This window comes from Citrus sinensis, chromosome 3, assembly GCF_022201045.2.
Source record: "Citrus sinensis cultivar Valencia sweet orange chromosome 3, DVS_A1.0, whole genome shotgun sequence".
Classification (NCBI taxonomy): Eukaryota; Viridiplantae; Streptophyta; class Magnoliopsida; order Sapindales; family Rutaceae; genus Citrus; species Citrus sinensis.
The window spans coordinates 40,265,716-40,280,250 of record NC_068558.1 but is presented as its reverse complement, the minus strand read 5'-3'; the positions used below and the strand labels follow the sequence as shown (position 1 = coordinate 40,280,250).

Here is a 14,535-nt window from a genome sequence, read left to right as displayed (position 1 = left end):
GGTTTGTTCACCTACCTTTTCATTGAAAAGTGAGGGAGGTTCTGAAGAGAAACTTTCTAGTTTGTGACAAAAAGATACTTCCAACTTAGTTAAAATGGGACATTCCAAAGTGTGTATTCCAGGATAGAAAGCTCTAAGTTCTGGTAGTGAGCTGAGTTTCAGGATTGTTAACTGTGGAAAGACAAAAGAAGGATCCGCTTCCACTCCACCTTCCTTGCCAACAATTTCCTCCAGAAGTGGGCACCTGGATATCACTAGGTGTTTAAGCTGCCCAAGTCTTTTAGCTGTAGAATATGAAAACACGTATCTTAATTTGTGGCAGTCCAACACGACCAAGCGTGTTAAATTTTGAACGTTACAAGACATTGCTGCTGAAAATTGGTTGTGCCAAATCTTTGCAACATTAAGATCCCGCACTTCCAAGACCTCCAAGTTAGGAAGCACAAGCTGCACACAGAGTTTTTGTGTCAATACGAGTTCTTGTGGTAGCAGTAGTATTAATAAAATAAGAGAATGACCTACCTTTACATTAAACAGTGACGAAGGAGTATGAAGTTGGCTCTCGTTCTCCAAAATGATTTCATTGTGCTTTGCTTCCACAGTAGAAGTTGTCTTGACAAAGGCGGAGAAGCTTGCGAGCAGTGGAAGAGTTCTAAGAATCAAGGAGCGTACTTGCGCCAATGCAATCTCACCGATCGCCTCTTCATTGCTAGAAACAAATATCTCTTCTACAATTTTGCACTCAGTCACTTCAATTGTTTTAAGTTGGGGAAGGAATTTGGCAATGGAGAATGAGAACAAATTTTTCAATTTATGACAACTTCCCACTTTTATTGTTTTCAAATTGCAGAAAGATTCTGCTCGGAGCTGACCGTGACATATTCTCTCCAAATTAATCAAATTCTGAAGAACCAGGGACTCTAACATTGGGAAGGCACCGCAACGTACTTGTAGCGGATCAACTATACATAGAAAATTGGAATTATTTTTGACATTCAGATGTTTCAGCTCTGCAAAACCCTCCCCGTCCAAATCATGAAGAACATTCGTCAAACCCGGCAATTCGTCTAAACGTAAGTATTCCACGTTCTTCATGCCCCGCCACTCCTCCAAGCAAATGCGAGAGTTGAGCTTGAGTTTCAAAGTTCTCCGAGTCTTATATTTATCAAACGGGGCCCACTGAAACCCCACAACAATTCTGTACCTCTTCAGCTTTCTTGAGAAGAAGCCACTCGGTAGAATCCCTGCATCAAGAATATTGATCTCTAAAGAGGTCAAACGAGATAAATTCTTCAATTCATCGAGGCTGGCATTACTTCTCTCAATGCCGGGTCCTAGATGCTCCCATTCAATAGAGCAATTAGCCATGTACAATTCTTCCAGTTGAGATAAGTTTGACAGAACATTTGGAGCAATCACTTTTAATTTGGAACAATTGCTCAAATCCAACAACTTTAGCTGAGTCAATTGGCCTATCTCCCTAGGCAATTGCTCAATTTTAGAACCTTGCAAGCTAAGAATTTCTAGATCCTTCAGCTCTCCAATAACTCTAATGTCTTCCAATTCGCAACCATCCAGACACAATGTTCGAAGGTCTGTTAGGAGATGAATCGACGACGGTAATGACAGCAACCTCATTCTAGTAAAATCTAAAACTTTGAGCTTTGGCGTCCCGATGAAAATGTTGTCGGGGATTTTGAGAGGAGAATCTTTGTGGGCAAAAATATAGAAAAACTCAAGCCGAGGCCATTCCCACCCTTGAGGAATTTCACTAATATTATTATCATATAATGATATTCTTGAGCACTTCTTATCTGGCCACTGCCTCGGATCAACTTCGTTTCTCATTGAAAATACATGATAGTCTCTAGATGCAATTGATATCGCAACATCACGAACAACGTCATGCATGGAGAAACAATCGTTAGTGCCGTCAAGCAATAAACAAGCATCTCTGAGTTGATCGACCAACGTATTTACTTTATCTCGTGCTTCTTCCACTGTACCGACGCCTTTCACTATACCCAAACCTATTGCATATTTCAACAAGTTTAGCGTGGAAGCCTGTGGGGATCCCATTAGACTACATTGCAAAAACAGTTTCTTGAGCTCCTCCTCTCTTAAATACTTGTAACTCAATTCTATAGCTGAATATGTCTTCGCTAGCACTCCTTCAAAGTTCCGATGGGAAGGCCTTTTCAATTGCCTCAAGGCATCTTTCCATGTAGAGACACTAGTCTTGTTTCTTAATGCTTTTGCCAGTGTAACGATGGCAATAGGCAAACCTCCACATTCTTTAGCCACATCAGTTGCTATAGATTTTAATTCCCCCTTCTCTGCACAGTCACCTGTCATCTTCTTGAATAGAGTCCACGCTTCTTCGTCATTCAAAACATCAATCCTTAAAGTCTTGGATCCAATACTCTCCAACACATGACGATCTCTTGCTGTCAGCAAGACTTTACATCCCCTACAATCATTTCCAGAAGGAACTCCTACTTTTTCCAGATCAAGATCTTCCCAAATGTTGTCTAAAATTATGAGGATCTTGTTCTCCTTCTGCAACCGTGCATATAGCTTCCTTGCTCTTCCAGGTACATCACTCTCCTCATCAAATTGCATGCCTAGCTGATCTGCAAGTTCCCCTTGAACCTTTTTGATATCTGGAGTATCAGATACCTCTGCAAAAACTACCTCGTCAAAATGCTTGTCTTTTTTGACTTGTCTAGCTACTTCCTTCACTAGGGTCGTCTTCCCAAGGCCACCCATCCCATACACCCCGGTGATGGTGACATCAGGATCAAGTAATGCGTTTTGCAAACTCTTTAAAGTCGACATTCTTGATTCGAAGGCCTCGTAACCTTTGCCAGAGCTAAGCCATGGCTCTTCTGGAACAGTACGATAGGAAATTTGGGCAAAGTCCGCAGCTTCTTTCTTGATCTCGGCGATGCTTTTCCCCTTTATGGCCGCTTTCTCGCTGAGTTGATAGCGTTTCTTCAAATTAGGACAGAGCCCCTTGAAACATTTCTTATTTGCATTTTCTTCTTCTCCAGTTAACGTGTCCGCCTCAGCAACGATCTTGTCGGCACTAATCAGCCAACTCTCAACTCTTTTGTTAATCTCTTCCCCATTCCTTCTAGCATCATCAACCTTTTTCTGCATACTATCACTTGCATCGGTCAACTTCTCAGTTTCTTTCTTGAGATTCTCAAGGTTGGCTTTGTAATTACGCACATAACTTAACTGGCGCCCGATCGGAGGGAACAAGCACTTGGCAACTTCTAAAGCAACGGTAACAAGAGCATCAACCATTTTCAACCTTTTTTTTTTTCTTTTAAAGTTTTGAGAAACGGATGCAAAGGAAAATAAAGGGAAATAAAACAGAGTAGCAAATCTACAGAACAGAACAGAACACCAGGTCACAACGGCTAGCAGCAACAAAAGCAAAGTGGTCGTGAGATCAAAAGTTGAATATAAGTGGAGGTGTTTTATCTAATATGAATAAAGAGAGTGGAGAAAGTCAGAGGGAAATGAGAGAGGGAAAGGGACATGAAGATGAGCAACAAAACACCAATGACAACAAAGAAAAGGGTGGATAGAATCAGATTGCAAAATAAGATGTGATTTGGGAGGAAGAAATTTAAGGATGGACAGAAACCAAATTTCAAACAACAGTTGCAACTCACAGGATGGACAAAAAGCAAATTTCAAACAACAGTTACAACATTTCTTAAGGTGCTCTTGGGATTAAAAAGCTGAAAACAAGACAAGGGTAACCTGAGATGATGGCTTCAGAGAACTTGAGATGATGAAGATTGAGATCATTCAGTCATACATAATGTTTCATCCAAAAGTCTAAGAGACGACTGAAGTCAACGTCGAGATTCACTCGGAAATTTCGGATGCCTTTTTTTTTTTTTAATTGTTTCTAAAAATGGTGTTTGTGTCTGTTTTATAGTAAAGAAATAACTAATTATTAGTAACTTTAGAAATATGTTTATTAGTTTAATTTTTAAAATAATTGTAATTATTTATTCTTTAAACAAAAAATTATTATATATTATATCATTTATGCATAAAGTAAATATCGTCAATTTTTTTTATTGAAATTACTCGCTTATTATTATTATTATTATTATTATTTTTTTTTTTTTTATAAAAACCCAATTGCTTCCCTCTCTTAAAAAATAAATTTGATAGATAGGCGCACCATTCTGCATTTGCCGAGCACGAAGATTCCTGCATGTTTCTTGGCCAAACGCTGCCACAGTTTTCAACAGATTCATGATTCGAAGACCCCTTACGCTTTGATTTAAGTTTTAGATATTTTATTTTTTAACACTTAAATCTTTGCCAAATAAATATAGATATTTAAGTTTTATAGCCCCTCTCCCAACATCCTCTGGAATTACTTTAGAAATCTAAATTTGATTTTTAAGTGTTTAAAAATAATTATAAAGTTAAGTCCATATAGCAAAAACAAACTTCAAAGGTATCTATTATGGGACTGATAAGAATCAAACAATATTTATAGAAACAAAACAATTAATAAAATCAATCAATTGAATGCTTGCCTTCATCTTAATTATTGATCAAGAGAAGATGGACTGTAAATCAACATAAAAATTAATTGATTCAATCTTTTCTAATCAATCAATATTCTTAAATAATGTTAATTGTATCTTTTTTTTTTTTGTTTCAAATTCTTATATAAATTGAACTTTTGTGCTCATAAATTAATAAAAGTAAAATTTATATTCTTTCCGTATATCCCCACAACACCACACTCCTCACGTGGCTTATCTATGTCATCAAAATTTCCAAAACCATCATCTGGGTATTCTTTATTTGTGGTGAAAAACTCAGAGATAGGTTTTTTTTTTTTTTTTGACAGAACACTGATTTTTTTTTTTTTTTTTTTTTTGTGGGTTCAGGATTGTTGTTTTTGAGGGAAAAAAAAAAAGGGTTGTTTTGCTGGGTTTTAGACAAAAGAGAGAGATTGGTTTTTTGGGTCGGTTTAGGGTTTGCAGAGGAAGGCGGGTTTGAAAGAGGGCAGATATTGGCGGTGCTTGTGGTTGCCATTGCCATTAATGGTTTGCTCCAAAGCTCTTACTTGTGGAGGGAAACAGTGAAAGTAGAAAGCACTCATTCTACGTTTTTGAATTTGTGAGGGAATCTTTATTTATTCTTTTTTTAAAAACCAAATATATGATATATCTGTTATATTTAGGGAGCGAATGGTACCGTAGTTTTTTATTTGTTGTTTTCCTTCTTTATATATATATATATATAATTTGTGTGGTGGACTCATTTCTTTAGAAAATATGAAAAATAAATCATTTCTGTTCTTTAAACTTTACAAAGCAAATCAGAGAACACATATTGCTGTTCTTTAATTTTTATTTTTTTGTCGAGAGGTCTCACAATCTGATTTTATAACAACTTTTGCTAATAAAGGTATGGGTCTAACAAATGTATTGTTGAAAATATATATAAAACAAATTTACATCCTCCCAACTAATATTAACAAATATATAAAAATTATAAAATAATTATATATTCTTTCAAATATTGTTATGTTATAAATAAAATTTATTTACATAATTAAAATGCAGTATTATTTTAAAACACACAATAGGAACGATTTTTTAAAAATAAAAATAAATTTCTTAAAATAAAAAATTACTTACATATATTTAGAATTGATTATAAAATACAATTAATCATCATATTTTAATTAAAAATTTTATATCATAACTTTTTTTTCGCTCTACCATATTGGATTATGCTATTTAGACTATTTAATTTTGTATTTTATTCTATAAAATAATGTTTAGAATAATAGCAGACATTTTAAAATAAAACAATTACACTTAATGATAATAACTCACATAGAAAATATAATGCAACTATTAAAATTTATTAAATAATAAATAATTCTTTACTCTCTCTTATTATACTCACTTTTTCACATAAATAACCAAACATATCTTCACTAATTTCATTTTTTATATACTATTTTAAAACAAACTACCAAAACATATTTTAACTTTTAAAAACATTACATCAAAAACATCATTTCCCTTCTCTAAAATAAGAATAAAATACACTAAATCAAAAAACCTTGAATCTGTTATAAATTCCTTTCGAACTTTGTAGATTAGAGTTAAGGAGGCTAATTGAACAAACTGAATCTCATCAATCAACTCATATTTGTTTCATATTCGTTTACACCATCTCTTCAATAGCAAAAATTTCTTCCGTCTTCCTGCACTCGACCACCTCGATTGTTTAATAGCCTAATATCATGTAAAATTAGCAGGTTCATACAGCCTCCCTGCTCTTCCAGCTTTTGCAACATCGAAATATTCATAAACCCCATTTGACATTCAGTTCTATTCTTCTAGAATACAAGAAATTAAGAATTTTAATAGCACAAAAAAGATGCTACAGAAAAAAAAAGTTTCCTCGATGTTTTCCCAATGTCACTGTGAAGAGTGCACTAAAATTTCCCGAGTCTTTTGCAACCTTCTGGAACTTTTGTAAAAATGCTGTTAACAAGTCCATTGACGTGCTTTTATATGGAGTGATCTTCAGCAGGGCTCAGCAGAAAGGTCTTCAGCTTCCCAATTTGGACTGACCATGGACATGTTTATATCCTAGATTCATCGGTACAATGGTGAGGGTGACTGCCACCTTTATAGGTTTGAATCCTTTATCTGGTAGGACTGACTTGTTAATGGAACCAGGTTATAGGGTACACAACGGTATACTCCATGTCTGTGATGGTCCACACTTCATAGAAAGATATGGCATTTTCCAGATGATGCAATGCAAGTACCTAAAGAAACGCAAAAGAAATAGGTGTATCAGTTTTGGCCAAGTTCTCTTTTTTTATATTTAGAACTGATACAAGGCAAATCACTAGTAGCATAAACCAGAAATTATACCAAGTCACCAAGACTAAGTAAAGTTTGTCCACGCTGCAATTTACTCAACAGAGAAGCACCAATCATGGATAAACAAAAGCCCTACACTTAGTGGATTTTGGTAGAAGCTTGCTGAGGAACTTGAGAAGGTAATATTTAATGATGTACTAACCATGAAAGTGGCAGTTAAAAGAGCTTCCTCCTGTTGAAGCAGATATTTAACTTGGTTTCGCAGCTGCAGGATTCCTCCCAAACTGGATGATCATTGGTTTCCCCTTGAAAACATATCCATTCACTAGATTCTGCAACCAGTCAAGATTGCAAACAAACAATGCTTCACAATTACTTTAGAGGTTAAAATATAAAAGCGAAAATTCACTTGTAGGAGCAAAACTGCATGCCAAATCTACTACATATGCAAAAGCTGACATGCTCTGGAAATTTGAGAATTGGCACATCAAATAGCTTAGTGTACAAAACATACCAAAGCACGATGAGCAAGTTCAACCGATGGAAATGTCACAAAGGCCTGGCCCCTCATTCTTCCCTCCTACAATTGGTAGCTTTCAGAATCAGGAACAATCTCATTAAAAAACAAAAGGAGTTTTGGTTTGCTCTACTGATTAACCCGCCCTTCCACTCAATAGAAGATGCGTGCTTAGTCCAACAATATTATTATGAGTAAAAATATTGTATAAGAAAGTAATTTTATTATCCAGAAACTCAAATAGAATGTGAAGCCTATGAAATTTGCGGCTTCATTATTCTAAAGTAAAGATTTATTTTTTCAAGCTCCATATTCACATTAAACTAGTATAGGTGAATGTGTAGATGTACGTGTATGCCTGTATGTTTTTGTCCATGCATCAAATCTCACCTGCATTAGCTTTACAATAAGCCCAGATTTAGCTGCATCAATGCTTCCAAACAATGATCCTACAACACAATGTAAGCAAAATAATTATAATTATTCCAAACTGTCTATTTATGACAATTTGTGAAGTAACAGAAACATTCTGATTTCTCAAACCAAATGGAATCAAGTAAGATCCTCTTTGACATACGATCACAGAACCAGTTAAGTCTTTTGTGTAATTAGTGTCTAACTTTATAAGCAATTAATGCACTAGAAAGGTACTATAGGCAAAAAGACAGAAAACTTCAGGAGCAGTAAGCAGCAAGATTTGTGATCTTACCAAATACGAAGAAAAAATCATCTGGGACGACATCCTTTGCTAAGTTCTTAATGTACAATACGGATGCAGGATTCCCAGCTGTGTAGTTCTGCAAGGTTCATGAAGAGTAACTAATTTTTCCGTGTGTACATAATTCGTAGATTTATTTACCCTCTAGATAAGTATCTCTCATATTTATTTTCTTATAGCTATAATATCGGACAAATATGTCATTCATGTTATAACCATTATACATCAACATAAAAGACTTCCAAAGAAGCCAAAAAATACTGGATTTTGCTGATCAGTCAATTGTTTTTGTAATTGCTCCATGTTTATTTTACTACTAAAAAACTAGTTACAGCAATTCTCATACCTTAAACATTGGGAGTGACAAAATTTCCTCTGGAGGCAACTTCCCCATCTCCAATTCTTCTGGGGTTGCAAAAGGTTTAACATCAGAATCCTCTTTGTTGGGCTCCTCTAATTCTTTGACTATACCATCGTCTTTATCCTCAGTCTGACTTGCTTTAGGGGTAATTTTGATCTGTGAGAAGACCAAGAAAGAATGTCAAGAATTTGAAACAGGAAAATCACAATAAATTCTTTCAGATACGAACATAACCTGTAACACAGGGTTCTTCTTTTTAATCACTGGAATTTCTTTTCGAGTTAAGGTGGCAGGTTTCACTCCAACGGCCTCATGAGCCACATCCTTATCAATTGCTGGGCCAACAATAGATTCTCGCCTGGCACGCTTTCTTCCAGGCTTTGCTACTTCTGAATTTCCAAAGGAATTGCCCTTGTCATTATCCTGCTAGGAAATTGTACCCACAAAACAATCCGCATCTTCTAAATTAGGACAAAATGGAAAAAAAAAGTGGAACAGTTATAAGAGAGAACAAAATTATACGAGGAAAAAAGATGGCCAGCAGCACAGAGACACTATTTTTTTCTTCCAAATAACGGCAAACAAAAAGTTAAAAATTACACTCCCATTCAAAAGGTTCAAAATGCAGAAGACTTATATCTCTCTAGTATCATGTGATATGTGACTCAGAAATAAAATCTCTCTAGAAAGACATTACCTCATCTGAGAATTCCATTTCTGACTCACTGCTTGACAGATCGGCTATAGGAGGAGGTGTTGGTTGTACAGGCACTGAACGTGGAACAGGTGGTGGTTGTGGTGCTGATGCTGCAGGCACTGGAGGTGGAAGAGGTGGTGTGGGGAGAGCCATACGGAATGGAGCTGGAATATTCATTTTGTTCATCAAGTGCAGCACCTAATATCAAAGCGTCAAGTTGTAAGATAATATTACCAGAATATAATAAAAGTGTACTTACCAAATACAATAATCCCCTTTACCATATAAAATAAACTAGCCTCTACTTTCAAAACTTAAATTCATAGCATGAGTTCTGTAAGTACAGTAGCGGTAAGTGAAGTTTTGATGAAAGGGCATGAGAATGATTTTCACCATCAAATTATAACAAGAACCAGAGAATAGAAGCCTTTTTCTTAAGATTAAAAAAAACCTGAGTATAAAAGCGAGGAACGGCAATGAGTGCATTAACAATATTGGTTAGGATATTTCCATCAACTGGAGGATAAGCATATCTGCAATACAGGCAGGTCAGATAACCAGAACAAAATAAAACAACATTATCTTTGTCGTGTGCTGAAATTGATTTAGAATAAACAACAGAATAAAGAAAATAGAAAAATAAAAATTTCTTTCATTTAGTAAACGAGTACACATATTATGCACAAAGATCTTAGATAGCTGCTATCAAATTTTAAGCAAAAGAAGAATCTGAAAGGCTGAACCTTCTCCTATCCATTCCATCATGTAATATTTAATAAGATTCTACTTGTAGATATACTTCACATTTTGGTCTATACAACCAAATTCTAGTATGAACACCCTATTAATACAAGGAAAAAATCGGGGGGGGGGGGGGGGGGGGGGGGACGGAACTCAATGAACATGAGTTCTTGAAACTAGTGCTATAGCCCGGGCATAAAGTGAAGAAGCAGAACAGAACACAGACAATAATGGTTACCATCTGATGGAGAATAAGCATATATATGAGACTGACACAGGCAGCTTATTTAACTAGATGAGATATCATCTTATATCAGACAAAGATAAAAATGTACAGGGCAAAAGATAATGAGATAGCCATTATTAAATTCTATAACAAAAGAAATCTAAAAGGCCAGGCTTCTCTCACACATTCCATCAAATCATAAATGCCAGAGGTTCACATGTAAAATCATTCATATTTTAACTGAAACAACCAAGTTATAATCTCAAATATGAGACAAGCAAAACAAGAACTATCTGACAGTGAATCACAGGCAATGTACTGTATATTTCATTGAACGTATGATGTAGTATGTAGTTACAATCTAATAAACCCTGAATCCATTTTGTAATTGCAATCTTGAAGATCAGAAATAAAAATTCAGGCCAATAAATTGGATCATATTTGGATTGTCTCCAAATCAGTCAGACTGGAGATTTCCTTTAATTAATCAACAAGTTCATCTAAGCCGACATGGCCAAAGCACTTTCCGGTTATAACTGAAGTAAGATTATAGAATACTGGCATGTTAAATACCAACTCTTTTGGACAATCCTTTGTAAAGGGTAGCATGATGCACGCACGTGAGTGTTTAAGAAGAAGAAGAAGAAGAAGAAATTTCATTCCCTCACAATCACATAAGTTTGAAGACTTAATTCAGGTGGCATTAATTAATGGGATTAAAGGAAGAGGTTGACAGTATGCATATAAAGGAGCCTGCTGCCATACAGCTTTGTAATATATACATCAAGAAGCTTCATCGAAAGAGAAAAGTTGAGGGAGATGAAAGAAAAGGCATACTCAAGGTGAGGAGGAAATGGATAGTCTACACCAAGTCTTGGAGCAATTGGCTCACCAGCAGGTACAGATCCTGAGTTCAAGCCTTCACGCTGATTTCTGGTCACAGCAGCCTCCTTCATCGAAGATATGGATTGAGCTTCAAAATGTTTATGTTTATTTTCCTCATTCGGCTTACTAGCTCTTTCCACTGAAAGGACTTTACCAAGAAATCTCAGCCTAACCAGAACCATAAGAAAAAAGTTTAATACCTATGTTTGACATGGGATTAACATCAATGCCAAGGTTGTAGGTGAAAAGGGAGGGAATATCCATAGGTTTCAAGAGAGCTAAACTAGCAAAATTGTCCAGCTAAATCGAACAAAATGAGTAAATTACCTAACAATTGTTACAATCAAAAGAATCTTCAAAAAAATATTAAAAATTATAAAAGAAGAAATACAGAGTGGGTAAAGAAAATAAACCCCTTTCAAGAGAAACATATGAAAAGAGAAATAAATCTCATAACAGTTTCCTGACCCTATCTTGTTCCAATATTCCACCAATGCATAAGATAGAAATTTACCCATTTAACTGCATTTGTGCTTGAGAAGCCAATGGTTCATTTCCGAAATCCACAAATACACAGTTTCTTAATCTGCATAAATAAAAGAAAGAACACATAGGATGCATTACAAGTGCAAAATAAAACAGAAGGCTCAGCTGTCCATGAAACAATACAAAGGAAAGTCATGTTCGCAAGTGGCTAAAGACAATGACAAGAAAATGCAGAAAAGAGTTCAATATCACATTGCACTTGGCAACAGCAAAACCAACAATGGCACATCAATTGGCAAAAATTGATTAATCAAGGTGTGGAAATTCACACAAGTAAGATTCAGGCAGTTGAAGATAATTATCCTTGGACATATTTGTCACAGTTGTACCTTTATTTAAATTTTGAAGCCATACAACAATTAAAGTAGCAATCACTTTTGGACGGCAGCTATCGTTAAAGCATAGAGTAACTGGTAATACAACTCCTCCCACCCTTGTGAGCAGGGTTCAACCTTCGATTGTACTTTACTAATGTGTGCCTAAAGACTAAAACAGGATATGAAATCTAAAACAGCATATGTCCCAAACACCAGCCAGTGAATAGGCACATAATCAAAATTTGGAATGCAAAATGTACCATATAGTTCATCATCAAAACGACCCTTCGACAAATTTGATTAAAATGAGAAATTTAGTGACGTGATATACCTTCCGGCGGAGCAAGGACGGACAGAAGAAGCACCGTAGTGGGAGAAGATTCGAGAAAGAGTGTCTTGAGGAATAGCATCAGGGAGGTGTTTGATCAAAAGGGTAACTAAATTTTCAGTTTCTTGTTTGTTTTGAGGCCCAGAATCAAAAGGAGCGGTCGCCATTCGCGGCTGCCAGTAACTCGGCAGTTTCTAGTTTCTACAAGAACACTGCGAAAATGCGTCGTTCAGCTTAAGAAAGAGGTGACCAGTTGAACTCAACAACTCTCTACTACTAACAGACCACAAATCGAAAACAGAAAATTCCTTTCTGGATTTTGTAAATCATTAAAAAAAAAAATGCATAAAAAGGATCCCACACGAGAAAAGAACTTGCTCGTTGGTTCTTCGAGTTGTCCGTAACAAAAACTCCTTATGGGCTTTGTGTGATGCGGCATGATCAAAGATGAAGGAGAAAGACGGGCTACTTACTGACCCATAATATCCTCACAGCCCCATCCTCCATCACAGCCTAGTAGATCGAATAATACTACTACTTTAATAATCTTATAATGGGCTGGGTTCTGTGAACGGGCTTTGAGACCAAAACAAAAAGATGGGTATTTGGGCCTCCAATAAGAATGCTGTAATGGGGGATCCGGCTGGGGAATTTGACCCAAATTTTTCAATCAAGGGGAGCATATTATGAATTTAGGATATTGTCATGCATGAATCTTCGATGAGTGACCCCCACTTCTCTCTGTCTCTCTCTCGCTGTGTGGTTTGTGAACCATGGGGACTATGATCTATCTTTACGTTTATTGGCTGAACTAAACGATCATATAAAAGACAATAATCATGAAGCGAAAAGATTTTTCTTTGAGACAATCACAGTCCTGACAAAGCTGCTAGAACAAAATAAAGGTCATGTAGTTCCATAATTGGCTAAACTGTTCAAACCAAATACAGATGGTGACACTCGGCGAATTGCTTGCCGAGTTCGATGAAATGCCGCATATATAATTAGGTCACGAATCTTTCTATCAACAGCCTTCCCTTTTAATTAGAAGCATTGATTAAATAATTAATTACATCAATCGTTATCTTGTTGAAAAATAAAATAAAATAATAATAAAATGGGGGCTTTAATCAGATGATGACGACTTCCTAGTTCCTAGAACTTGTTTTTCAAAATCCCATGTCACTTTTACACGTTTTTGAATTTTGATCAATCAATACGTTGTCCACATAAACCCCCCTGCATCTGTTTAGCCAAATTCTGTGGGTAATCAAATCGCAGGGCAAATTTAAGCCGCCCCCTTTCCCTCAGATTTGCTGGTTTAAATGGATGCAGATTCCTTCAATCTTGCAATTTGTCAATAACTTTTTTAGAAATCTTTTTATAAATTTTTCAAAATCCTAAAAGGGTAAGATGATTAGATGAGCCTCGATCGTCCGATAACATTATGCATTTTATTTATCACCGCTATCAGTGTGATATAGCAAAATATATGAAGAGAGGGCCAGGCTCAGGCTAGGCCTTGAAAAAATTTCTTTGAGGCCCATTAAGTTTTAGAGTTATTTTTTTTAACAACCTTAATATGACAAATAATATTGTATTGCTCCTTAACAAAAATCTTCATAATCCCAACAAAATAAGCACTGTTCATAAGGGTCCTTAAAAAAATCCTTTTTTTTATTACAAGATTATTTTGGTTTAATTTTGATTAAAATAAATTTTCTAGCTTTGTTTGCGTTTAATTTATTGCATAACATAAATTATTTACGTGTATATTATGAAAAAGAATAACTTCATAATAGTTCTTATAATAGCTTCAATAAATCAATTCAATTGTTGAAAAAATAATTTGGTGGGACACACAACAGGAGAGGAGATGATTTTGTGTTCACAAAATGTCAAAATAGGTTATGAGATCAAAAATGAAAAAAAAATAAAAATGAAAATGAAACAGCCATGATGACCATGCCACGTCAAACTCAGGTAAAAGATAAAGCGGGACCCGCCACGTCACCATCTTGGCGTGTGAGTTAGTGACAACGTGGCGGTCATCAAAGGGATATGGAATAAGATGACGGGGGACGACGCAAATCCGACAACGACAGATCGTTTGCTTGCATCGTAAATGTGGGGCGAGGAAGGAAAATTGAAGAAGCTTCGTTGTTCGTGCCAACAAACAAAACTGCCGCTGCTGGCTGCGATTCAGTACGGCCAGGCCCTCGGAAAAAACAATTACCAAAACCGTCGTAAACTATTTACGGCAATTCCTTTGGAAAATTTGTAACCTACCCCCAAATAAA

At 35.8% G+C, this 14,535-nt stretch overlaps 2 protein-coding genes across 10 annotated transcripts in view; both read right to left on the bottom strand.

The window, feature by feature from the left end:
• Positions 1 to 3,928, bottom strand: part of LOC102630151 (probable disease resistance protein At4g27220) — a 90,847-nt gene extending 86,919 nt beyond the window's left edge. For 4 of the 7 annotated variants that reach the window (XR_008053135.1, XR_008053137.1, XR_008053136.1 and 1 more), the window contains exons 1-2: positions 523 to 3,928; positions 16 to 447 (exon numbers count right to left, since the gene is read on the bottom strand). Coding sequence is in view for 3 of the 7 variants with exons in the window: in XM_052437141.1 (XP_052293101.1) it covers positions 427 to 447; positions 523 to 3,312 (2,811 nt within the window). In the remaining 4 variants the exon portion in view is untranslated. The remainder of the gene's footprint in view (positions 1 to 15; positions 448 to 522) is intronic. The other 3 variants (XM_052437141.1, XM_052437140.1, XM_052437139.1) reach the window with 3 other exon arrangements.
• Positions 3,929 to 6,170: 2,242 nt separating this feature from the next.
• LOC102629476 (U11/U12 small nuclear ribonucleoprotein 65 kDa protein) lies at positions 6,171 to 12,739 on the bottom strand. 3 transcript variants are annotated; one of them, XM_052438604.1, is made up of 13 exons: positions 12,599 to 12,739; positions 12,239 to 12,447; positions 11,559 to 11,630; positions 10,997 to 11,212; positions 9,644 to 9,725; positions 9,193 to 9,390; positions 8,730 to 8,921; positions 8,481 to 8,651; positions 8,126 to 8,213; positions 7,807 to 7,865; positions 7,414 to 7,479; positions 7,102 to 7,231; positions 6,171 to 6,841 (listed from the first exon to the last, which is right to left on the bottom strand). In XM_052438604.1, the coding sequence occupies exons 2-12, from the start codon at positions 12,400 to 12,402 to the stop codon at positions 7,148 to 7,150; spliced, it is 1,392 nt and encodes a 463-aa protein (XP_052294564.1). In that variant the 5' UTR covers positions 12,403 to 12,447; positions 12,599 to 12,739; the 3' UTR covers positions 6,171 to 6,841; positions 7,102 to 7,147. The 3 variants fall into 3 exon arrangements, with proteins under 3 accessions (XP_052294564.1, XP_024954722.2, XP_052294565.1); XM_025098954.2 differs by lacking the exon at positions 12,599 to 12,739 and having other exon boundaries at positions 8,730 to 8,918; positions 12,239 to 12,592; XM_052438605.1 differs by lacking the exons at positions 10,997 to 11,212; positions 12,599 to 12,739 and having other exon boundaries at positions 12,239 to 12,592.
• Between the last annotated feature and the right edge of the window lie 1,796 nt (positions 12,740 to 14,535).